A 27,434-nucleotide genomic window follows, 5' to 3' on the forward strand; every position below is an offset into this window, starting at 1 on the left:
GTTCCTTTACGTCTCTCCAGTTGTTGCTTGCGTTGTTTGTTCCACAGAAGTTCTCTGGAGTCACCTGTCAGAATTTTCTATAGAACCTGTTTTACGAAGGTTGACTTATTCTGATAGGAACATACACAAAGGTTGCAACATGCAGCTCAAATAAGAGAATAGCAGAGGGCCCCCTCGGTCTCCCCACTGTGGAAAGGGCTTCTTTAGAACTTTCTTCAAACAGTGAACCCTCTCACACTTAATGATTATTATAACTAATCTCCTTATATCTGGTCAATGGTCATAATGAAGTTTTCTTTCCATCACAAAATAAAAACAAAAGATGGAATATTTCATTTCTTCTTTATTACAATGGTTCTGACTTCAACCACACAAAATACAATAAAACATCAACCACTACCAGTGTATGACAGACAGAAATGATCAAAGCATATAAAACTCAAAACAGATTTTTAAGAGGATGGAAGGAGTATAGACTGGTTGATGTTTAGGTGATGGTTTTCTTGGGTCTGCCTCTAGATCTTTGGGCTAGTCCAGGTGTGGTCTGGGTCCCCATCTCCACAAGACTGGATTTAGGGTCACCCTGTTTTCCACTGTTGGGCGCCTTTCTTGGTCTAGGATTCTTCTTGGGACTCTTCACTCTATTCACTTCTAAAAAAAAATTTATATATTTCAGCTTGTGTCTCGGCCTATCACAAAAACAAATCGTCATCAATTTAAGACTTTCATTCCAAAGATATCATAAATACATATATATATACATCATATCATAACAATGCAAATACACTGGATGGGATGGTCATGCTTTAGATGAGCTTTTAGGTTTGCATTCTGTAAGGCTGGTATTCTAGCGTTCCATCTAAGATTGTGTGTGTGTGTGTGTGTGTGTTTGTGCTTGTCTCTATTGGTCTTCAAACACAAACTGACAATCAAATTAATTTGATTTGCATTGTGGACACATGCATCTCACACTGCCTCAGAATATGATCTGAGTAATTGGATCTGAAATATGACCTCAATTTAGGGCCCTGCGATATGAAAAAAAATCATATCGCGATAATTTTGTTCATATCAGTCAATATCGATATAAATCAAATCAGCGCCACTGCACTGAGGCGCATTACTCTGAGCAGGTCAACAAGTAACTCTGCTTCTCTGACGTTTTCTTATCAATCACTTGGAACTTATCTTTATAAAAACCTGCTGAATTCATATTTATGTTACTGGATAAACGGGCCGTTGCTTCTTCTGCAACAATGAAGTTAAAACACTGTGTTGCATCATAATCTGAGGAAAGAACTTCTGTCTCCGGAAGAGTTTGTGTGTGGTGTGAGTGTGAGTGTGTGTCTGCTCATCTCTGTCCCTCTTCACACACAAACTGATTATCACATGTATTTAGTTATTAATCCATGATGTCGGATCATGAATCCAGATTGTTCCAGTCGCTTTTACTCTGATGTCCTGACTGTGCGCGTCACATTATGTCTCATGTTGTGTAGCAGGTTTAAACATGTTTCCCATAAACTCTAGAGTAAATCAAACAAAGTGTCACCTTCCGCCTTTTGACTTTAAAGGGATTGTTCACCTGAAAATGAAGAGCTGGTGTCATCCAAGCGTCCGTAAGCCCCGACATTCCAATTCAACTTGAAACGGCGTAATTTACACCATGTTTTTAGGCTAAACGTCCTCTGATATCCTCCTCTGATATCATTCACGCTCGCACGCGCACACGCTCTCACCCACGGGCATGTGTGGGGTGCGCGTTGGCATCGCTGCTTCCGCTAGCATCGCTACTTCCAGTAGCAGCCTTTTAGGCTTAAAATATGGTGTTAATGACGCTGTTTCGGGTCAAATTTGAATGTAGGGCTAACAGTCACTTGGATGACACCACAGGAGCAGTATGGAGAGATTTAATGTTTTTTTCTGTTGTTTTTTAACGTTTGAAGAATTGATCCCCAGTTACTTCAATTGTATTTGATTTGGCTGCAACGCTGTTTACCCCCTGACACAAGGGGACTCAAACACATTTTTCTGTGAACTATCCCTTTGAGAACTCGACAATAAAGCGGACCAAACCATGAAAACAAAAGAACCCGACCCACACATCTTGTTTCTGCAGTGGAAAAGGAATAAAGATTAACAGCAAATATACAACATGACATCTGATCACACCTTTTTTCTTTGTGACTTTCTTTTTCTTTGTGGAACTTCCATCCGTCTCACTCTCCACATCTGCTATTTTTCTCTTGGCCGCCTTCTGGAAGAAGAGGAAAAGAAGAATTAGGTGGTGACCGTGTGCATACATGTCCACATTAAAACCTATACCTAAGTTGGTCATGTACCATTTGGTGCTGCACCTGCTCTTGGGAACTAGATTCATATAAAAGCATTTATTTTCCTCCGTTAAGAGTTAAACGTGTTTAAACTAAGTGTTTTTTCCATTTCCAATAAAACATCAGATCACTTGTTCAACTGCTTTGACCACAACAAACAAACACTGGCTTCCATAAATTGTTTACATAAAGTGTGTTTTAACTGTGGGTTCAACAAAAGTGAAGGTTTCCTAGAAAGACAGGAAAGAGTTTTCCACACAATATGACTAAATTATTTCTGCTCTGAAATCAGAGCGAGTCAGAGAGAAATGGTGGCTGTTCAGAGAGTTTTGCACTTAATAAAGACAATCAAGTCCTCCTCCAGCCTGAGCCATTTATAAAGTCTGAACTATCACTCACCCCCTGCACCTCTTTTCAGTTTTGCCTTTATTTTGACAATTGCTACCTAGTGAACACCATGTGGCGCCTGCTGAGGAGAACAGATTGACAGGATAATTATATACAGCAGGAAACAAATATGACTGGCCTGTGAATAAAGTAAATGTTAGCGTGTAAACCTATGAGAATACACATATCTGCTCAGTGCTGTTAATGTTTAAGTTACAATCCTACAGATTTCAGCAACATGCAGATTTAGCCTCAATCTTTGTGTGTAGTCTTCAATTAATCGTTAAGACAGTTTTTCAGGGTTTTCATTACATAGGATTGATCAGATGGAGGTAAGAGATAGATTTTGAAATATAATTTTACACTTACTTTCCTACATCCACTCTACTTTTGTCAATATTTGTTTTTGTTTATGACAATAAAGAAAACTGTTGTCATTTTATTGATATTTTTAACTGTTACAACAAAGGAAAACACCAAACTCTTATGAAGAGGAGAACAAAATACATTGGCATGTGTAGGCCTACTTTGAAATAAATTAAACACAGAACTATGCTTTTTCGCTCATCTCCAGCTTGGTACTTTTCAGCAAATGCTGTGTGCTTGTTCTGGAAATGTCTTTCAACATTACATTTTTTGTTGTTTGCTAATTTCTCGCCACATATCAAGCATCCAGGTAAGCCAGCATTGTTGGCAGTGAAAGCAAATTAATCTGTCCACGCAGAATTAAACTCTCTATTTTCCTCCCAGACTTTTCTTTTTTGGGATTTATCCATGGTTAGCCTACCGAGGCTGGGGATCGGAAACTCAAGATTAGCCACCCGCACGAAAAAGCGCCGGGCCGTAGACGTAATAGGATGTAGCTCGGTACAAACCAACTGCAGCTTCTGCTCTGATCAAGAAGCTGCAGCGCTGATCTCTGAGCAGCTGTGACCAGAGAAACTCTGTGTTTTCACTGTTTCCACTGTTAAGAAGCAGCCGGTAAGCAGTGGTGTATAAAGTACTTGAAAGCCATACTTGAGTAAAAGTACAGATATCTTACCTGAAAGTGACTCCGGTAAAAGTAAAAGTCACCCGTAAGAAAATGACTTGAGTCAAAGTCTTAAAGTAGCTCATATTAAATGTACTTAAGCATCAAAAGTATCTGGTGTTGAAATGTACTTAAGTATCAAAAGTAAAAGTACAAGTACCAAAATTAAAAATGCAAAGCGCTTTTTATAGTCTATACAGACACAAAACAACCCCAAATTGTTCTCTTCAGGATTTATTTCAACTGACTGAAAAATTATAACAAAAATATACATATACTGTATAATTTTACAAATTTTGAACCCCAGATGCTGAGGTTCAAATAGTAATGGACTAGTGCATCTGAACTTCTAGGGACAACAAAGAACCAACAGAATAAACAAGTGCCTCTTGTGTCTACCTAAGAACACTAATAGACCACAGTATAACATGGCGGAGCGCCGAGAAGATGATCAAACTTGACTATCTAGAGGAAGTTAAACTCTTCACAAAGTTTCTGAAGGTGAACCTGCGGAGGGATCATTACCGGTACAGCCTGCTCGACCCCGGTTGACCAAGGCAGCCCGACCAACCTCCGGACGCTTAGGGTCTCGTGCTGACCCCCCGACGGCAAACACGCCGCCGGGCCATGCGCATCTCCTGATGCAGGGGGCACGCGAGTGAGCGAGAGAGAGTTGCACCGTGCGTAAAGGCGCGCGTTGCGCCAACCTCCGCACTCACGCAAACGCTCCTGGTATTTCCTGACGGCCTGATACGATGATGCTTTAAAAAATTTACGTGACGTTCACTCACGTTCATCATATGAAAACTGATTCATTAATGATTCAACCAACAGTGCTCACGCCCTTGTATGTTGCTGCTGCTGTTGTGGAGGGCAGATAAAGTGGCTGCGTTCCGAACGATAAAAAAACATTTCCTCATCCTTCTTTAGCAGGATGGTCCGGACGGCTGGTTACCGGCCAGACAACGAGCCAAACTACCAGTGAGCTCCCAACCACGGAGCCGAGATTCTGGCCACTTAGGAAGGTAAGACATTGCTTTTAAATGCTGTATAAACCAAGTTTATAATCTAATAATTCCAGAAATCTGTCTGTGTGGAATTAATATCTGTGGAACCCATACTTCATACTTGGCATGAGAATTGTTAAGGGCCCAAGGAAGTGGTGTGTCAAATGTGGTGCGATTCGTACATTCGATATTTTAAATTTGAAAAAACTTTGAATAAATAGGCGACCAGTGCTCTGTAGCAGCAGCAGCTGGGAATCATCAATGTAAATGAAGTTGCCATTCATGCCAACAGTGTGTTCACTGCAAGGGCAACATCAATTGAATCTCAAGTTCGGGGTTCTCTGTACTGAGGCCAGCAGCAGGTCTTTACCCTGCCACAGCTCAAATACTGCAGATCAGTACAACTTCAGAGAGAAAGCTGCAACCAGCCTTACAACAGGCCAAGCAAACAGCTTATCCCAAACAAATGTTCGTACAGGCACTACACTAGTTGCTATAATTACTATTAATAACTAGGGCTGCAAGAAGGACTGTGCGGGCCCTAGCACTTGCAATCTCAGGACCTGATGCGGCAATGGGGGAGGGTGGACAGGGACCGGGCGAAACGGCTCGGTGTTGCATGCATTTTGTGCATTGCGGGAAGGATAAACTCGTCACTTCCTGCTTCTGTCACGCAGCCACTAATCACACATTACGGTCAAAGCCATCAAGTGTAGACCACACCATGAAAATTTCATGTAAATCGAATTAAAGTTGTATAATGAGGCTTACTGCCTTTTGGCTGTAGGTGGTGCTATCACTATCACTACATAGAGACTAATGATCTGTTCAGTTCGGGGCTCTGATGAAGCCTGAGAAATTAGGGGCCGGTTCGAGAATGTACAGTGGAGTTACAACTTTATTTTCACGCTGATCAGTAGGTATCTACGCCATCACTATCACTACATATAGACTAATAGATCTGTTCACCTGATCAAAGGTGAGAATTTTGGTGCTGATGTCCCACAGTTAATCAGTATGTGGGCGCTATGACCCTTTGTTAATATTGACATATGGAGCTGTTCAGGATTGGACTATGATCACGTGAAGGACTTTTGGTGCTGATTGGACAATGCACAGTGGAGTTATGATAACTTTGTCTCCTATGGCAAAAGACCAACCTTTGCCGCACCTCAATGTTTAAACCAAGTGGCAACCTAGCATGACGTCACCTTGGTTTCTGTACTCCCGTTTTGAAGCCGAGAGTTTCGAGATTGAATCAGCGCCATCTTGATTGTTTGGAGCCCGGTGGAGGGGGACGTTACCATATTTGGATAAAAGGGAGGAGCTGGGTCTGACCTGACCTCCAACTTGAGGTGTGTAAACACACCCACCTACACCGGCTACTCGCCACAGCACCTGTCTGTGCCGAGAATTAGCAGCTAACACAGTTAGCTTCGATCATCTGATTTCAGAGTTTTTTTTAACACTGCTTTAATCTGCAGAACATGAAGAGACGTCAGAACAGATGTGAGCTGCTTCATGAACTGTGATGAATTATTTGCTTCTGGACTGACTGTTAAACTACACACTGTTAAACATATCAAATGTAAGAGCAGCTTGTGTTCCTCCAGTCTTTGGACTTTACTTTTATAGTAAACAGACGACTGCATCAAGAGCTGCAAGATTAATATAAAATCCAACTTTTGTGCTTTCTCAATTCTAACATTTCTACTGTAAATTATAATTACTAAATATTAAGCACTAGATTATTCTTCCTTCAGTGAAGATCATGTTTACCTTGATCCACAACTATATTACATTTTTTGTTAAATTATAAATTAATGTAGTTTAATGTGCAATAAAGTTATCTATGAAACTCAGTTTTATTACTCATGATTGTAATGAGCACATCTGGTAAAAAGTCACAGCAGTAACATGCACAGTATTATATCAATCAAGCAGACACGCCCCTAAATTTACAGCTTTTTAGACTCTAATATCTAATTAATTACGATATTATTTTCAGTTGGACCACCAGATCTCTGATAAGGACAATAACTAGCGAATGAGACCACAATCATCCGTGGGTTATTTTGTTTGACGGAGTATTTCATGGGAGAAATTGGCGTTTTTTGAATGGCATTCTATGGAGCCAGAGATTGTTTGAAGCCAGTCGGAGCCAGCCCCTGCTGGATCTCTGCGGAAGTACACTTTTAAGCACTTCCGCTTAGGCTTCTTCTTTTGGAGCCGGAAGCTAGCCAGGAGCAGTACATCAAATAAAATTAAGCGAGGCAGTCTCAAAGATTTCCCTATACCCAAGTTGTTGTCTATCTCAGTGTGCTTGTGCTGACCTTAGCAGGAAGTGATACAGCTCCGTTGGCAGGAGCAAACTCAAGCTTGCCATCATCTTTGGACTGGATGCTCTTCAGTCCGGACAGCAGGATGGAGCGCAGCTTCTCGTACGGTGGTTTGTCTTGGTATCCCAGAGATTTAATCTCCTCCATGAACTTCTGAATTTCATCTGCAGCTCAACAGAAAAACACAGTGATGCACTGGTTCATTATAAACTGAAATCTGACTATTAGCTACTTGCTTCTATGTCAGTATCAGCAACACCAGACATGCTCATACAGTTCAGGTATGTCTGTTAGATCTTTTCTGTCTATTTTGGTGGCTGTGGATTTAGAGTTAGTGTTGATTTGTGACACATTTCCAATTTCCAATTAGCTAGTGAAGTTCTTTAGAGCATGATTAATTATGGAAGACTAAGTAAATAACCCTGACTGGCCCTGACCATCTCTCTATTCATGTTACTCTTCATGTGTTTGTGTCAGAACACCGTCTTCGCCATAATGTGTAGGGCTGGTCGCAGCATCATTTTAGCCTTGACACAAACACAGATGGAGTTGTAACCAACAGTTCAGTTGTGCTCAACAGAGCAGAAGGAAGGAGGTGTGACTCTTGTGTTTGTCTCCTCTGCCTGAACTGACACACTGCCTGCAGGTCAAAATGCCAACATTAAAATGGCAACTGTTACCACAGCAAGACAACAAATGTCAAAGTCACCATTTATAGCCACAGCAAACAGTGTTTACTGCAGTGTGCGCTATTGGAATTACCATCCAAATGAGAACCAAGTAGGTCTGAAAGATTATAATTAGATCACACTGCAGATAAATGAATGTTGTCGTTTACTTAAGTATGACTAAAGCCTTTGTGTGCGTGTGTGCATGTTTGTCGAGTATGGTGAGGTGCTTCGGTCTTAACCTTTTCTGATTAATGCTGCTGCGGTATGAGTTTGACCCAGTTGCCTGTTGAGTTATCAGCTTGGAAGAGACACACACAGACAGCTCGGAAAAACAAACAGTACTTAACTGCCGGGCCACTCATCCGATTAGTAGTGATTTTTTACTGGTTCTGTTAATGGCTATGACAGATCTACACTCAATCTTGTACTTGCCCCGTGTGTGTGTGTGTGTGTGTGTGTGTGTGTGTGTGTGTCTCTCTCTGTCTGTCTGTCTGTCTGTGTGGGTGTGTGTGTGTGTGTGTGTCACCTGGCTTGTCTTGAGCAGAGAAACACTTGTTCATAAACTGTGAGATGTTTTCTTGACACCTGTAAGACAGAAAGATTGAAACCTGTCATTTTAATTTACTTGAAAGGTAAAACTGCTTTTGTGGAGGTGTCTCAGTGAGCCCCTGCAGGTGAACCAGGGAGAGCTGATTGGCACAGCTGAGAGTAGTTGGCCAATAACAATTTCAGTGTTTATCACCTGAAAACAGCCTGGTCAAACACACACTGCTGATGATGTCCTTTGTGAATATCTCAACTACCATTTCTTATGTACAATGGTCCTGCTACTGCAGCACACAACAAAACCACAGTCAGAGAGGGAGTGTGTAGTGAATGCAGGTGCCACTCTTTCACCAAAGTTTGGAGTCTCTGACGTAGATGGGGTCCTGCAGCTTGTCCTCCCAGGGCAGCCGACCACACAACCACTGAACCATGCAGTAGCACAGGATCTCCAGGTCACTCCGCCTACATGCAGCTGGAGCCAACAACCAAATCAGCAGCAGCGTACACCATCTTCACTTTCATTTTTGCCCGTACATTAGTAGCAAAGCCAATTCTTGGAGAGGAAACATGCTGTTATTCAACTGTAAACACCAACACATGATCTAAATCTAAGGGTTAGGGTTAGTTAGGGTAATACAATTGTAGCTTATAAAAATGTTAAAAAATTTGAACCCTTCTTTCCAAAAATAAAATTAGAATATTAATCTCATTGCTGTGTTGGGAGTGACATCAGCTCTGTACTATATAAAACAGTACAGAGCTATAAAACCTTCTTTTTCTTAAACTTCTTATACTTTGAGGAGATATACCTGACTAATACAAATACTACAAGATTCAGCTTCTAGGTAGAGCTAAGAATGTTAAACCCTATGTGACCTTCCTTTTACAATCAAAGATCTGGCTACCTTGCCTTTATAATCAGTAAATGGGCACATTAAACTACTAGTAACCCTAATACCTACATGCTCCTTTATGGGCGTCGATGCTCGTGAACTCAATGGTACCATCATGACATCTCTTGGGGTCTTCCTTGTACTCTTTGAGGACACCATCAGGAGAGTACCTGTACGCCAGCCCATAATCTACTAAGTAAACCTACAGTTCACAAAAACAGAAAGTCAGGCATGCATACAGACATGCGTAAACCAAGAGCAACGTCACATTTACACATATACATCTAGAATGATTCCAGGAATCACACTAAAAATAGTCTCATCTTTAGTCAGAGATAGACAGGATGTTTAAATTCTCTTAGCACAAAGCCAAAAGCAGGAGCAGCAGATGATTCCAGGCTTTTGCATTATAGTGATACCCTACACTTGGTAACTGGCTTTAATAAAGAATCATACTGTAATAAAATCAAACAGACATTCCAGTAAAGCTTCAGAAACAGCATAACTACAAACATGCACAATATTTAAATCCAGAGGGACCACTTTTAAAAAAGTATAAATAGCTCCTTAATAATACCACCAATTATATATTAATAATCTTCAAATTAAATAGCCTATATACCCCTGCCCTCACCTTGTTTGCTAGGCTCCTCCTCAACAAATGGATATAATGATCTTAGAACACAATCCCCCCCCAGCCTTTATGGAACAGAACTGGGGTTAGAGGAGCGCCTTAGTTTTCCGACATTAAAAAATACAGAAGAACATTACCCCTAAATCAAACCCAATGTGATTTTAATCATGTGCTTTGACTTCGACTGACCTGGTTGGGATCAGTGTCACTCAACATGAGGTTAGATGCTTTAATGTCAGCGTGCACATACTCATGGTCATGGATATACTCCAAAATATCCAGCTAAACAAGAAAAAGAAAGCAAAATATTTTATATGAAATGTTAGTGCAAAATATGTATTTGGTGTATGTTATTTTGATTTTTCTAGTGTTTACAAACAAGGTATTAACATTTGTTCTGTATATGGATACATCTATAAGAAAGAGGCATGTTACACACAGAATGCATCACAAAAAAAATGTAATTGGATCTGCTCGACCATGACGGGATGTGTCCTGCTCGCACTGCGACAGGATCTCAGCCAAGTGTGAATGACATCTGTACAGTTTGGACATTCCTATTCTTAGGAAATTTGAGCGGTCAATTGGCACTTTCTCTTTTTCTCTCCTGCTATTTCAAGATGCCCATCAAAAAGCTACAGAGGAGTTCTGTCTCTGCAAAATACAATTATGTGTCAGTCTACGACAGGGCTGGGCAATTAACCGAAAATGTATCGAAACCGACATTCATAGCCTCTAACAGACTTAATTTTGCTCATGTTGGTTAATTCGGTTATTACTTTCCCCAATGCGTGCATTCACGAACTGTCGGGTTTCCGCTATGTTCATTTTGCAGCGGTGGCCTGGGGACCTTTTACCGTGCCATATTACTCTGCCGCATGTCCTCCCTCACTCCCCCACGGATCTGTGCTCACTTTACACTCATCAGAAGTTATTAGGACACGTACAGGTCTTGAAGTTGTATTTGTATTCGTCTGATTCCCTCCAGAGTTTGAGACATGTATTTAAACACATTGAAAAAAACGTCATGAGACGTAACGTGACAGATCGTTAGCGAGGTAAAAGTTTGAAATAATCGCGATATTGATCTGAAGTGTTATCGCCCAGCCCTAGTCTATGACATACTTGTGTCAGATGACGGTCATGTCACCTGAGCATCCTGCTTGCAAGCATCTTGTCTTGCTCTGATTGGTGTGTTACAGCATGACTAATGTTACCACAGCAATGCCTTTATGTAATTCACTGACTGTCTGACAGTGAAGCTTACGGACTCATCACACAATACAGTTATTTTCATTAATGCAATGTGGAAGAAATTATAGAGGTTGACAACCAATACTTCAGTAAATGGGAATAACACTGTTTCCCTTGTGGCTTTACTGTGCAGAGAGGAGGATTACTGGCTGAAGCGATCAAGTTGCTGTGTTGTACATGTTGTGGAAACACCAGGGGGAAGCCAACGGAAGAGGAGAGAGAGAGAGAAATACTGGCTGAAGTAACTACAACTGCTGCGGTGATTGGTGAACGTGTTGTGGAAGAGCCGGAGAAGCCCGCGCCGTTGTGTGTGGGTCCCCAAACAAACCGGCTCCTACAGGAGCATTTTCTAGGTGACGGTCAATCCAGCGGTACTTGAGGCTGAGCAGTGACTGGTTTGATCACTCGCTAGCTTTGGCTGGTGCAAGAACAATTTTCAGCGCTGATTGAATGACGCGCCTTTGTCTCACGCGAATTTGATGCCCGAGTTCAAATATTTCAACTCAATCGTGGGCCGCGTTTGAAACATCAAACCCCCCAAACGACACCTAGAGCTCTTGACGCAAATTTAGAGGGGACTTTGCATTGACTTTTTATGTAATCTCGACGCACATCAAATTGGCGCCGCGTTCGGTTCAACACACCTTTGTTGTCATCATTAAATAGCAAGTTAATTCCTGTGTCCATTTGCAGGCACAACAGCTTGTCAATTGAATAGTCCCAAGAAGCCTTTGACCTTTAATTACATTAACCTGTTTTGTGCCACACTTAAATGCAGTTCCCTCTCGTTTGCAGTGCTCAAGCAAAATTAAACCATCTGATCATGGAATAACCAACCAGACAAAGACCAAGCTGCAGAACCAGTTTTCTGGGGAACCTCTTTCCACATTCTTCAAACTTTTTCTGCAGGTCTGTGCCAAGCCTGTCAATAACCATGAACCTGTACCTGGGAAGCACAAAGAGGATGTGTTTAATATTTGTGAAGTGTCAGATAAAAAAGCAGTAGAAACACAGCACTGCACTGCTCACTGTTGTGATGATTAACCCATGATTAGTTTCTCATGCCAGAGAAAAAAAACTCCTTTTTAATGGTTTATGAAAGGCTTTGAGTCTTCACAATCAGTTTTCAACGTCTTACAAATGTTTTCACTTACAATGAGAAATCATGTTTAATATACCTATCAAGTTATTTCTTTTACTAAACACATGTAAATCATCATGTCCCCTCTCTTACTACAGTGCATGGCTTGATTAATTGTTATCCAATACTTTACTAAATTAAATCTTATATTTTACTTTGTAAACATGTGTTTGGTGTTCTACAAGGTAATGTATTTGATTTCTCAATTAGTTTATTGAGTTTATAAAATATTTTTGGGGTTCAAACTGAATATTTTGTATCTGGTGAAACAGCAGCACAGTAAGAAGCTCATTTACATTTAACTTCTGAAATTTGATCAGGAATGGTTATGTGAGATTTTCTGGTTTAAATCTTACCTTTTCCCTCCTCTGTCATGCAGACCTGAGCCCCAGTACCTGGGAACTCCCAGATTTTTCAGCTTGTGAGATCTCATCCAACTTTGGACTGCAGGACAAGAGAAAATACTGAATCTCTCCATCAAATCAGAGTGGTTACTGAAATTTCCTGTGTACAAGGTAACTGGTGCCGGTGTAAGTGGGTGATGGCTGTGATGCTCACAGTAATAATAGTAAATTTCTGTGGGGGGAGCCGGGCAGCGAGGCTGCAAGCTAATCTGCTGCTGGGACAAATATATTTACCAACAACACGAGATTCCAGCATGAATAAAATATGAGCCTTTGGTTCCTTAGTAATATAACAGTTAATTGTCAGGGGAGATTGACATTTGGATTGTTATTATATAAAATGCAAAGCTGTGGCCTGGGGGCCAACAGCGCTTCCACCAAATGCTTCCGTTCCTCTGTAGGGTCCCCTACGCCTCTGCTACAAGACTGTCTTTTTTAATTAAGAAAGTTAGCTTTCTTTTATTTGTTTGCCCTGGTGGTGAGAGACTGTTGTGCTATGATTACAAGGCTAACTTTGGTGGCATACTTTCTCTTCCAACTACACCTTGGTTAAGAAGATGATGTCTAATAACAATCGTCAACTCATGTTTATATAAAAATAAATATATAAAGAAAGAAAAAGTTAGCTGCACTTATATATTGCACTTACATCTAGTACTTGTAATTTGGCTTTTTTAAAGCTAATTGTACTTACATGATTGTTGCTATTCTGGGTTTGTACCTTCATGGTTTAATGCACTTATTGGAAGTCGCTTTGGATAAACTCATCAGCTAAATGATATGTAATGTAATACTTCAACAGGGGTCTGTGTGTGTTCCAGTACTTAAATATTTGTGAGGACCATTTTAAGCATAGACCCTAGAAAGTAAGGCCTTTTTTGAGTGTGAGGACATTACTTGGGCCGTTCCTCATTTTTTAATGGGCTGTTTGACAGTTAAGACTTGGGTATGGTTAGGGTTTGGCATTTAGATGGATGGTTAGGGAAAGGGGCTAGGGATATATTATACCAATAAGCGTCCTCAATAAGATAGAAGTACAAACATGTGTGTGTGTGTTTGTGTATAAAGAATTATAATTTGGCTTACTCAGCTCAGGCTTAGCAGCTCGCATGTAAAACTTGAGCTCTGAGAACAGAGGTCCATTTTCACTGGGCTCCTGTGGACGAAATACAAAGTACATTTATGTCTACATTCATTTTAACTACCAATAACTGGTACTTACATAGACCAACCGATGTATCATCTCATGTCTTTTTGTAAAAGCTGCACATGGATACACTGTAAAGACTGAATACAACAGTATATGGGGTAGCTGTATATGTGAATGCATATGGTTACAGTGATATATATATAATATCGAAATCTTTTGGAACATAATTAAAATAACCTGAATGTATGTCTGTTTTTGAGCTCATCAAGCAAATGAAATACTCACAAACCAACAAATCATCACATTGATGTGAATATCATTTAACATCCAACATTATTTATAGGACACATTTTATAGGACGCATCTTTGCACACTGCAAAGATGCAGTGTGCTTGACATTGAAGTGCATGCAGCAACGATAACATATGAGCAATCATGTGGCTGGAAGAGAGTTACAGCCCCATCAGGTTAGGTTGATACACAAAGCACAGAACATAGGAGTAGCAGCCGACAGCAGCACACATGTTAATGTTTTGGCTAATGCAGCCATGCACAGCAGTACATCAGGAGTGGGAGCTATATAAAAGAGAAAATTAAGACAGGAAAAGTTAACCAAAAACTAGAGCGACAGCGTTATAAAAGAAAACAACCCAACAAACACAAGGCTCTAAAGATGAGGTCATTGTTGAAAAGAAGGGTCAGAGGAATTCGGTAGTGTGGAGATATTTGGGCTATTTAAAGTCCGACAAGAAGCAGAGTAGAGTGCACTGTAAATTGTGTCAAAAGCATGTTTCATGTTCCACTATTAATAGAGGAATCTAAATGTAGAATCCTCAGAGTCACATGTGAGGGAACCCTCTCCCGAGGATGGACAGACGTTTAATAGATGCAGCGTGTAGCTGAACATATCATCAAAATAACAAAACAGTTTTGAACATAATGGATAGATGTCATAATATCATAAGAGCTCTCTAACTTTGCCGCGTACTCACTTGAGCTGTTGCGTTAACGCATTCTACCGTGTGATTGCGCTTACCATCTATGCAGAACTCACAGTTTCAGCTTGTTTTGGCAACAATGTAGTTATTTTTCTCACGAGAGAACTTATCGCTCATTCTTTAGTCTATGTACCTGTCACTCGGAATCTGTTGCGGTGAGAGTGACCTTCGTGCACGTTACTGCCATAGATTGAATAATTTCTCTGGGAAAGTGATATATATCGTTATGTCGCACAGTCCTACTATTGTTCAAACTGACTTAAAATGACTTAACAGTGTGTTCATGAGCTAACGTGTGTGGTTTAAGTTTGAATGATTTACTGAACTGCTGTTATTTTTTCATACATGGCTATTTCAAAGCTCTGTTAAGCAATCGACACAATCTTCAAACCTAGGTTCAACAAATAAAAGCCCTATAATTCAGTTGGATATAAATCATTACAGTAACTAAATTAACATTATACTTTGTCTTTGAAGACAAATGACCAAACAGTGATGCTGTGAATATTGTTTCAATGAAAGAGATCAGCAACCATTCCGGGTCAGAAAAAAAAATCAAATGATTAAAATGATCTGGGTGCGATTCTGACCCAGTTACTGACCACTGCTGTAGTTTATCTGAGAATGTAGAAGAGGACATATTCAACTTGATCCACAGACTGACTGCTAGCACACTACTGGCACTGGTCGCCTATTTATTCAATTTATATTAATATTGAACATATTGCATGCTCAAATCGTACCAAACTAGACACTTCAGTTTCTCAGGCAATTTATAAGGCATATGCCAAAAATGACGTCAATAGGATGAACTGTCATTGAGATATGCGTTCCACAGACATACGTTTATGGAATTGGTAGGTAGCTATCTGACTTTAAAAGGTTTAGCAGTGGACAGTGAATGACTTTCACTGACATTGACAGGCTGTGGTCTGGTGCTTGTTGAAAACCATAACAAGAGGCAAAGGCAAAACAGCCACTAATAAGGAGCAAGTAGAGCCAATGATGGGGAGCACATCGTAGAATACCAAAGGCAACAAACAGACAAGGCAGGGAAGCTTACTGTTGACTTAATGTATAAGAGTTCTAACAGATAACTGGTAATTAAAAGGGAACCACTGATGGAAAACATATTTCACTTTATGTCATTTTATAGTTAGATTAAATGTTACAATTAATTATATTAAAAATCCACTGACTTAAAAATGTATAATACTAGGAGCCTAGCAGTTGAATGTGATTTCTCTTCCAGCTCAGTGCCTGTTTGCTGGATTCACACATAGGGTTGCAAAGGGACGGAAAATTTCCGGAAACTTTCCATGGGAAGTTAAGCTCGGGAATTTTGGGAATTTAAAAAAAATTAAATTAAATGCTGAGCAATAAAAACGTCATTCAAAACTCTATTTTAAAGATGTATGGAATGCAGCACACGCTGCACGTTGAATTTCAACCCTGCAATGTGTATTTCTCCATCACATGCACAGATAATTCCCAGCATCCTGCACACTACAGCAGGGCTATTGAGGCCACACTACTGCATTAGCCCAAGGACTAGTCAGGGAAGTTTTGATGATATTACTGGGGAAAATATATTAGCATGCTGATTGAGGATTGTTCATCTGTTCATCTAGCCTATTTCTATTCATTTATCCATCAATTGTAAAATATTTTTAAAGACGATTCCAATTGTTTAGCTAACTATTTATATCTCTGGCATTGCATTAGTGTTTTTTACAAGCTTTTTTTCTCATCTTACTCTACAGAGCAATGCTACGTGCACTATCTCATGTGTGGAGACATTTCACCCCAGCCAATGTAGAAGGAAAGGCTGTGTACATTTGCAAATACTGTGCAAAGACCTATGTTAAGAATGCCACAAAGATGCAGAAGCATATAGTCAAGTGCCCAAAGTTTCCTCAGGGCTCAAATCAGCTTAAGACAAAACAAAATGTTTATATTTATGTCTGTATATGACAAGGTAAATACAGTTAGTATAAATTACCCACACAATTTCCAGTTTATTCCCGTTAATTCCCGTATATTCCCGTTAATTCCTATGGAAAGTTTCCAACTTTGAATATTCCCGGAATTTTGCAACCCTATTCACACACACACATTTCACTCTGATGAGTTTTAATCTTTATAAAGGATGAGCCAGCCACACTGGTTCAACTAAATCAAACACTCCTGTAAGGGTATGACTCACTCTGATTGCAGTACATACTAAATCTACAATCTGACCACTTGTGGGGCCCTGTAGTGCTAACCCACTCTATCCATTGTCAACTAACTTGTGCTTTTCCCCCCAATTTTTACAAACATCAAACATTTCAAAACTGATTTGCAAACATCATAAAACAAAACTACTGTAAACAACAGTGAAAACCAAGAGTCACTTAAGGAAGTGAGTTGTAGGAAGTGCACATTTGATGTGTATGAAAGAAAAAACCCTTTAGCAACGCAATATCAGTTCATGCTTTCAGGATGTTTAGAGTCTTACCACTTTGATGACATAGCGAGCATCAGCACTCACAGATTTTGCAGAATTTTCATCAGCTTGAGAAAAAGAAAATAATGGCAGCATTAAATAGTACTTACACATGTACTATTTTTTAGGTTAACACATTTCTCTGAATCCTGTTTCATAGATACATGGTGTGCTTTTTTTAAGCACAGACTCAACTATAAGTCTGAACCAATCGTTTGTTCGATTTATTGACAATATCATTTAGTCAATTAAACAAAACTGCCAGGAACCTATAATACAATAAAAATGAAACAGATGCTAAGACTGTTTAAAATCTTTGATGATCAACAATAGTTGAATGCTGACAATAAATGCTTGACACAAAAAAAAGTTTAGATATACATTACTTTTATAACAAACAAACAAAAAAATGAAGTCACATCATCTATAGATGTCTTTTAGAATATATTGTTCAACTTTTGAACTTGATCATCAGTGTCCCATCTATTCTTACCCAGATATAAGAGACCAAATCCCCCCTGGCCGATTGGAGTCCCTAGTTTCCAGGCCTTCTTCCCGGTGTCGGTCAACACTTCTCCTGGTGGGAACTCCTCTGCCAGTTTCCTCTTGGCTGGAGCGCTTCGCTTCCCTGCAGCCTTGGCTTTGGGGGGCATCTGAAATGCACCGTCATCTGTGTTACAGTGCTACTTCGTCACTTACAGCCTTAACGACTAACTTCAGTCTTTAAAATGGAGCTCCGGTGCTACGTGGCGTCGTGTTTGATGCTTTCATTTACGAACAGAGTTAGCTAACCACATCCGGAAGTCGCCCGTTCCTACTCAGCGACTTGAAGTAAGTACAGCTTACGAATTCAATACACATAGTTTTAATAATGACCAGTGTGTTTACTGCAGAGGTATGAGCCGCCTTTCATTTAAACAAAAAAGCGTTTGCGATCAGGGTAGCTCTGCAAAGGCTAACGCTACGTTAGCTAGGTAGTGGCCCAAGTGACGTTAGCTTCAGAGCTAACTGCGCTGTCTCGATAGTATCGATATCTGACTGTAGCTGCTCCGTGACGACGTTTCATAACAAACGCTTCTGAATCTCTGCGACACGTTGGGTGCAGGCGATCCTTTCATTAAATGAAAAGATGAACACACACACCTTCACTTTGTTGTTTATCGCTGACTGCCGGCTGAATTGTACCACGACCAAACTTCCCGCAAAACAACCGACCAGGAAGTGGCGTCACGAGACTTTGCTATTCTATTGGTCGATTACGCTGAGTAATCGCGTCAGCGATTCTCCTTAAACGTAAATGCACTTAAACCACAACCGGTGGTGATGTGAAGAGTCTGGGGCTAGTGAGCAAAGAACGAGCGTTTTCGCCTCATTTATTTCCACTTACAGATTATACAAATGCAAGTAAAATATAAGTGATTTCAATGTTTGTTTTAACAAACTCAAAAGTCATAGTAATAGTTATAGTTATAATAGGCCTATATAGACATATATATAAATATATGTACATGTATAATAATATATATTATAATATATTAATTTTTTTCAAGAGACACTGCTTGCCAGTTGCTGGTACGTGAACAAATATTAATATCACACCAACAAGTGGGGACTGTCCTACAATCAGGGCCAGATTAACACAAAAGGGGGATGAGAGGCAGAAATTAGCATAGGGCCCCCATTTTTCCACCCAGCTCTCAAATTCATTTGTATATGTTACAATGATTAATTAGTTTGTAGAAAGTTAAAAGTACTGTAAGTGGTCTCTGATACACTTTTTATATCTGTTGAAATCCTCTTCACGTCCTGATAGCCATCAATAAATATAGGTGTTTTTAAAAAAAAAAGGTGTCTGTGGTCCTCCTATGACTGTAACAAACATGGCCAAACATTTCACAGGACTGAACGATCTGTCTCTCACTAACTGACCTTTAATGCTTGCACATGACCAGAGTCCTCACAGCGACCTGTCACTGAAAAGTTGGCTTCTATCAGTTGGCAGATAGTGCATGCTCATATGTTTCTGGGGCATAGCTTTGACAAGAGGGCCAATGGGAGTGGGTGTAATGTATCAGCTGAATATTTCTGAGGCTGTTCTTGCTCGCTTTTCCAGGTTTACCAACCCTAGCTCTAACTTCATTAAACAATGCTAAAAAAACCAAAAACTACTACATTTAAACTCAGGACCCAGTCACATTCTGTTCTTTTAGTGGTGCATGTGTATTAACAAATAAATCAGAACTGCTACAAAGTTTACATGTTGACCAAGATAAATGGTTGGTAATCCAGCCCTGTCTACTGCAGTCTTCAGTGAAACTCAATTAAGTCTCACTTACTGCTTACCTACCTTACTAAGGAGCTGACAGGCTAAGTTCTTGCAAATATTTTGAAATAATATTTAGGTTTGGGTCTGGTCTGTCATATTGGCTGAGCTTATTTTTTACACTGCACATGGCTGTTATCAGGAAAACAAGCAATAACCATTAGGGGTGGGAATCTCTAGGCACCTCACTATTCCATTCGATTCAGATTCAGAGGGCTATGATTCAATGATAACACTATTATCGATGCATCAAAGAATTTGACTTCTATACATATATTTATTTGTCACTGTGTGACTAGAGGTGGGCATCTTCACTAGCCTCATGATTTATGCATTTAAAAGTATTTTAGACTGTTACTGTTATTACAAGTGTGCTGTAATTTACAAAATAAGGTTTTCAATTCGAAAATCACACTACAGTAGTCAGTCTATAACAGTAATCAGTGCTCTCCACATTAATTTGACATACATTCAGTTTAGACTTGTGTGCTGCATCTTTAGCCTTAACTATATCAGGGTGTCCCCGTCTGGCCCCCCTTGGCAGCAACGAGGCGCATTACTCTGCTGGTCAACAAGAGACTCTGCTCCTCTGCTTTTTTCTAATCACTCACACTTAGATCTGATCCTTATAAAAACCTGCTGAATTCATATTTATGTTCTTGGTTAAATGGGGCGTCGCTTCTTCTGCAACAATGAAGTAAAGAAAAACTCTTTTCTCCTTTCTGCAACCTGTGGGTATGTGTGTCTGTCTGCCCGTCTCTGTCGCTCACAAAACCTGATGGCTACATGTATTTAGTTATTAATCGATGGTGTTGCATCATGAATCTGGTCTCATGAACTCTAAAGTGAACCAACAAACACAAAGTAAATGTCAGTACTGTTCAGGTCCTAATAACTTCTGATTAGGGTCGGTGTTGTTTTGGTATTGTTTAAGTGGAGGAAGGACACTCTCCCGCTGACCTATCTTGATCCTGATGCAGCAGGGGTTATAATCAACAAGCAAACAATTTAGTAGCACTTAAATGGCACTTACTTATAGCACTTTGTAGTTTGGCTTTCTTGAAGAAATAGTACTTTCTTGATTCTTGTTGTTCTGGGTTTGTACCCTCATGGTTGAATGCACTTATTGTAAGTCGCTTTGGATAAAAGAGTCAGCTAAATGAAATGTAATGTAATGACGACAGAATCATTGTCATTTAGAACAGTGATCACATATATGTGATTCAAAATCACAATTTTTATACTATTAGTTGCATAAAATAAAACCAAAGTTTTGGTATGACCAAACATTTCCATCAGCCTCAGCTTTACTTTGTGTTTAATGCTAATCAGCAAATATTAGCATGCTAAAACACTAACCCAAGATGTCAACATGGTCAATGTCTCCTGGCAAAAATTGACATGTTGTCCCAGTCAGCATGTTGCGATGCCAAGATTAGCAATTAGTTGAGAGCACTGCCTTGTCTAAGTATGCAGTGGCATGACTGTACACGTTTTCTTTTCCTGGAGGACTGAACTCAAGTGTCCATGTCAATCAAAACAGTTATAAGAAGTTCAGCAAAGACTGACAGTAAATTGACATGGAGTTTGAAAACACTGCACTACAAAATATTTGACTAAAATTCCATTTTTTTATTATCTAACAAAATATTTAAATGTGAGAAACACTTGTTTCTTCATGCAAAAATGCCATTGAACATTTGAAGTTTGCAAATTTTCCTTTATTCTCTGTTGACTTCATGCTTCATGAGCTTTGGATAAATGTAATTGTAGGCTCATGTTCTTTTCTTTTTTTTAACTGATAAAACACGAGTAATAGTAATCACTTCATGCTGCTATAGTTAAATCTGTGACCTCAGTACTCCTTTCATTACTCTGTTATTATGACATTTTGCGTTCCCAATGCAAAGATTTTTTTAATTTAGCAGGAAGTAGGTTGCATTGCCAAAGGGATTTTGGAGATCTCCCACATTTTGACAGTCTGCCTCCCACAATGAAACACATCTTTATTAAAGTAAAAGAAATGGATACTTTTCATTACACAGACATTCTTGTGTATTGCAGCTGTTGAGCTCTGTTATGACAGCGACATTCATAGAATCACCCCCTTATAGCAATTTGTCGACAAAGTACAAGCACAATGTTCATTTTTGTTGCTGCAATTCAAAATATCAAGTTGAATTATTGAGCTTATATTTAGATGTGAACTGGGTTCTGAAGATTGTGTTAGTTGCTCAGCATAAAATAGCTGACATGCTGACATGAGTGTATGAAAAAAAAAACTGTTTAGTAAATAATTAGTCAAAGTTAGTGACATGCAGTAAATAAATGTGGGGGCAGAGAGACAGAAAGAAGAGAGAAGTGCTCAGTGCATGATGGGAGTTCCCCCAGCAGTCTAGGCCTATAGCAGCATAACTAAGGGATGGCTCAGGACTCACCTGATCCAGCCCTAACTATTGGCTTTATCAAATAGGAATGTTTTAAGTTTAACCTTAAATGTAGAGATGGTGTCTGCCTCCCGAACCCAGAGAGAGAGCTGGTTCCACAGGAGATGAACCTGGTAGCTGAAGGCTTTACCTCCCATTCTACTCTTTCAGACTCTAGGAACCACAAGAGTATTTTGGGATCTATTGGGACAATACAGTGTCATGAGCTCTATGATATATGAAGAAGCTTGATTGTTAAGGGCTTTGTATGTGAGGAGCACGATATTGAATTCTATTAAGAATTTTACAGGGAGCCAAGAAGCAGAGAAGCTAAGACAGGAGTAATATGATCTCTCCTTCTTGTTCCTGTCAGCACTGCAGCATTTTGGACCCACTGCAGGCTTTTCACAGACTTACTTATGATGAACTAATCATTTCCAAAACGTTAATAACGTAATAACATTTTACAAACTTTTAATAAAACATGAAATGATCATGAACAAGATTTGGACGTATGCAATTATTAGCCTATTAAAATCACAAAACACCCATTATGATTTAAATGAGTTAAAAATTATTTGTTTTTAAGTGACTTAACATTTAAAAATGATTTAGAGTCAGGGGATCCAGGGTCAGTGTATACATTCACTCGCAACAGAGACTTGACCTCTGTGTGGAGTGTGTGGGATCGGGCATTAATGTGAACCTCTGAACCAGTTATGACCTGCAGGTGAAGCTCCATGTGTCAGAGAAGGTAGCAGTCTATACATTCCCCGAGCCTGCAGAAGCAGCCAGCACATAGAACCACTGCAAAACAAATCATGAAGTGTTCCTTACCTGTTATAAATTATCTGTAAACATATGGCTAAATCATTTACAAACCTTTCTGCACGCCCTAATGTAAAGTGTAAACTATTCATCACATGTATATGTGTCACATATCATTTGTAGATCTTCCCTACCCTTTATGAATTTTCTGTAAGTTTATAAAATTCATTTACAAACCTTTCTGCATTCCCAAATCTAAAGTGTAAACTATGCATTATGTAAACATGCATTTCCACAGCTAGTTACGTGTTACAAACAAACTTCATGTTGTAACTTGAAACACCTTAGTTACAATAAGTTCTGTTCTTTTGGTCATATTTACTATACCAAAGTGTTGGCTTTACAACAAATATACAAAATGTTTAAAACATGCAATTAGTTTGTAGCATGTAACTAGCTGTGGAAATGTATTTGTACATCGCGATAGCTGCAGTCACTTAGTCATTTAGGTCAAAAACATGGTGTAAATGACGCCGTTTCGAGTCGAATTTGAATGTTGAGGCTTACGGACACTTGGCTGACAACACAGGAGCAGTATGGAGGAATTTTATGGGGTTTTTTTACGTTTGAAGAAGTGTTCGCCATTTACTTCAATTGTATTGGATTTGGCTGCAACGCTGTTTACCCCTGAAACTCCAAAAGTGTTTTGTGGACTCAAACACTTCACCCACCCCTCCATTGACATACTGGTGAGTAGAATGTGAATTGAGTGAATTTACGTTTTTGGGTGAACTATCCCTTTAAGATGTCAGGGAGTTAGTCACTGCACAGCACTACTGGTCAACGTTACGTCTGTATCTCCCAAACATGTGAATATATAATGCTACGCAAAACCTAGACACCGGATAACATATGTCGATTGTTGGTTTCTGACATCACAACACAATTTGACAATGAGTTCACAAAGCATTCTTTAACAGTCTGTCACAAATTTCAGGTGCAGTGATTGAAATGAAATTTTAGATTTAGCATTTGATTATGTTGTGGCCCGTCATCTACTGGCTTAGAGAAAACTATGCCTGCGTCCTGTGGTCAAACTTAATCACCAACCCCAAATGTAGATAGTGCATACAGTTTATAGAAACTGGGTACATCCCTATTCAATCCCTCAAATGAATGTTATTAAACTTTCACTTTCAGGAGGTCTCAAAATATCAAACTTGCTGTCATGTTTTTGGCAAGGGTGTTTTACAAGGGGAGTTTGTTGTCCAGAAAACTAAAATAATCAACTGAAAGAGGACAAAAAACTTAGTAGGGCTGAGAGAGCTGAGAGAACTGTGCTATTGGGTTATAATTATCTGTGAGTTTGTCACTACAGGTGACCCACCTCACATTACACGTAGAACCAGTAAGGTTTCGAAAGGTGTACTCAATATACCTGCCCATCTTCTTGCCTGTGTACTCCTGAATGTTGCTGTAAATGCCGTATTTAAATAGGTATGTTAATGTGCAGGGCCTTACCTATTTTGAATGCGTCACTGGATACAAACATATTGGGTTTCACTCACAACCCAGCACACAACTCATGAATAAGATATTGTTTCTTTAGTGTCTTGTATTTCCAACTGCCACAGAGTGGAAGGAGCAGTACTTCACATCAAGCAAGGTCAGTAGTAGAACAGCTCCATCTTTAAATTAGTATTTTTTTCAGGAACTGTTCCTATGGCTCCTCATACGAGGTTGTTGATAGGCCGAGCTTTCCCTTCTTGTATTGAACTCAGACTTTGCTTTTAATTTTTGAAAGATCTTCCAACCTAAACAGAGGGATGACCCACCGTAGTGACAACGAAAATGATGATCAGAGTGATGATGGAGCAGAAAACCTGAAGGAGAACCAGAAGAAGAGAAATAAGAGAAGAAAACATGTGTCTTTTCCCCCTGATGAGCAGATCGTATCTGGCTTTGCTGAGCACAGGAACTCTGCCATAAAGGGTAAGCTACTGTTTAACTGTGAGGGATGATTGATAAATTCTTGGCTTAAGGTAGAGGGAGTGAAAGTTAGAAATCTAGATCACATTTATTTTTCGACATAATCCCCTCCTACATTCACACACTCAGTCCTGTGTTCAAGGAACATATGGATCCCGTCTTTGTAGAAGTCAGCATCTTCGACCCCCAGAAAGTGACTGGACTTCCAGGGAGGGGGCCATCATACAGGCTCTTCCTGCCATGTTTGAGTTCAGCAGTCTACTTCTTCACCTGGCTGTAAGACGTGAACCCCCTCCTCTAGTGTTGCCACGTGCCTCGTGAAGCTCTGGGGGTGATGAGCCCAGAATTTAAATAACATAAGATATTCACTTCAAACTTTCTGCATAATCACTCAGAGAGTTGAACTTTATGTGCATTTACCAGAGCTGTGTCACTCCTCTCTTTCTAACTTAGGCCACAATTATATCAATCAGCCCTTGTATTGTCTCCTGTTAAGAAGATAAAGAGCTATCAAGATGCTCTCATAAATATTAAGATAATATTTCTGTCCCAAATAACTGTGTCCGATATCTACTGCTTTCTTTAAGGAAAAATACTATAATAATAAAATAATAGAATTTTGAATTATGAACTTCTTGAGTTGTATTTTTCTTTTGAAGCCTATATTCAACATAACACCTTAATATCTCCATGAAATACTGAAAAAATATCCAACCAAAAAAAGTAATATTATTTTGGCTGGCAATTGAAAAGCATGACCAGTGGAATTTTTATGCACCAGCGTCAGGCACCATACATTGACCTCCATGTTTAATGATGCTTTGTTTAATTTCAGGAATGGTCCTGCATGTTAAACTGGCTGCATTAAAAGTTGCTGCCATCTTCTACATGGAACAATACATACATCACCAGTCAAAATAGTTCTGCATTGACCATGGTTAACCATTATGGTATATGAGGCTCACACATTTTCAAAATAAATGTGATTTATAAAAGGAAAGTTGTGCAGAGGCCTTCTCAATTGTATCTGATTGTTGTCTGTGTTTCTGTCTTCTGTGCACATGTAAACTATTCATATGGATGGTTGTTTCATAAATGAGGCCCCAGCACTTTATTTATCCTTATTTTATTATCCATGACATGTTATTATCCATGACAACTAAAAGGCAACTCAGCTTTTGAAGGAAAAACGTTTTTCATGTTTCAATCCTCTGTGGTCTCTCACATCTGGAATTCACCATCCCATAAGGCTGTGATTGATAAATCGAACTGTCTGATTGGTTGATTTATTGTTATACAGACATTCACGTCCCTGCCGCTTCTTACTGACTACCATCTTTCCTGTAGAACACACACACACACACACACACACACACACACACACACACACACACACACACACACACACACACACACACACACACACACACACAGACAGTTCACCGTATGGCATTTCTGTGCCTGTTAGGCACTTTTGAATGGTTGCTGGTGGCTCACTGGGATGCGCAGACATGAAAGCAGTGAATGATTGTATTCTTGTATTTTAGATGACAGCTGTATCACCTTGACAGAGGTAATGGTAGCCTACCAGCAGAGCTGCAGCAGACACCAGGTCCAACCAAGACCACACATCATGCAACAGCTCCAGGTACACTACTTCACATATCAACACTAGTTTTGTACGTCATACTGAATGAGGCTAGTGCTTTTGATGATTTACTGTTGATGTGTGAGTTTCTGTAGGTGGTGCTTAGTCAGTTTCTGTATTTCCCAACACTGTGCCAAAAAGTGTATTATGAGAAAGAAATTGATAACTACATCACATGGGCCATACATGTTTGCACTGTATTACAATAAGACCCTTTTTGTTATCTCAGCTTAAAACTACCACGTCTTAGAAGCTGTTGTAGTTTTGAGTTTATTCCAGTTGGAGTAGTTTGGTCTGTTTCAAATTACAAATTATTAAAAAAATTGTGTGTCTGTGACTACTACCTCCCTCCTTTTTGTTGCACTCTGACTGGATGCTCATCTTCTTTCATTTCTCTCGACTCATCTCTAAGGTGCCACAACAACAAGCACCTTCTGTTTTTGGCTCCAATAAAATGTTTAAACGTCGTAGCATCAGCAGCAGCTCACAGCAATAACAAGAAGTGTCTTAGAATTTCATGCCAACTGTCTCAGATCTCAAAAAATGTGTCTGATACAGGCAAACTAGCCGAAAGTTGTGTAGCTTGAAATGATATGATTACATGGCATGTGTTTACAGAAGGCTGCTCTAAAGTAAGGGCTTACAGAGGGCCAAACTCTTGGCCCCGATGATACAATTTAAACATGGGGATTGTGGATGTGTGCATATCTCAAACAAAAGGGAATTATTTTCATTCTGTGCATATACAGTGCTGTGAAAAAGTATTTGCCCCCTTCCTGGTTTCTTATTTTTTTGCATATTTGTCACACTTAAATGTTTCAGATCATCAAACAAATTTTTATATTAGACAAAGATAACCCGAGTAAATACAAAATGCAGTTTTTAAATGATGATTTCATTTATTAAGGGAAAAAAGCTATCCAAACCTACTTGGCCCTATGTGAAAAAATAATTGCCCCCCCTTGATAAATCATGAATGAACTGTCATTAACCAAATTTTTTGGA

The 27,434-nt window shown here is 39.5% G+C and overlaps 2 protein-coding genes across 6 annotated transcripts in view; one reads left to right on the top strand and one right to left on the bottom strand.

Annotated features, from left to right (window-relative positions):
- Nucleotides 1–325: 325 nt before the first annotated feature.
- vrk1 (VRK serine/threonine kinase 1) lies at nt 326–18,581 on the bottom strand. Of its 5 annotated transcripts, none has more exons than XM_034576297.1 (13): nt 18,419–18,581; nt 17,769–17,928; nt 17,288–17,343; nt 13,726–13,795; nt 12,592–12,679; nt 11,932–12,040; nt 10,030–10,122; nt 9,276–9,408; nt 8,665–8,785; nt 8,294–8,352; nt 7,091–7,260; nt 2,173–2,254; nt 326–648 (listed from the first exon to the last, which is right to left on the bottom strand). In XM_034576297.1, exons 2-13 carry the CDS (start codon nt 17,926–17,928, stop codon nt 488–490), a joined length of 1,302 nt encoding a protein of 433 aa, XP_034432188.1. In that variant the 5' UTR covers nt 18,419–18,581; the 3' UTR covers nt 326–487. The 5 variants fall into 5 exon arrangements, with proteins under 5 accessions (XP_034432188.1, XP_034432187.1, XP_034432185.1 ...); XM_034576296.1 differs by having other exon boundaries at nt 326–651; XM_034576294.1 differs by having other exon boundaries at nt 326–651; nt 2,173–2,257.
- A 6,037-nt stretch (nt 18,582–24,618) lies between these two features.
- Nucleotides 24,619–27,434, top strand: part of si:dkey-288a3.2 (protein phosphatase 1 regulatory subunit 37) — a 38,488-nt gene continuing 35,672 nt past the window's right edge. Inside the window, exons 1-2 of the mRNA XM_034577097.1 lie at nt 24,619–24,784; nt 26,329–26,429. Coding sequence (XP_034432988.1) covers nt 24,619–24,784; nt 26,329–26,429 — 267 coding nt within the window. The remainder of the gene's footprint in view (nt 24,785–26,328; nt 26,430–27,434) is intronic.

Source organism: Hippoglossus hippoglossus, chromosome 22 (genome assembly GCF_009819705.1).
Source record: "Hippoglossus hippoglossus isolate fHipHip1 chromosome 22, fHipHip1.pri, whole genome shotgun sequence".
Classification (NCBI taxonomy): Eukaryota; Metazoa; Chordata; class Actinopteri; order Pleuronectiformes; family Pleuronectidae; genus Hippoglossus; species Hippoglossus hippoglossus.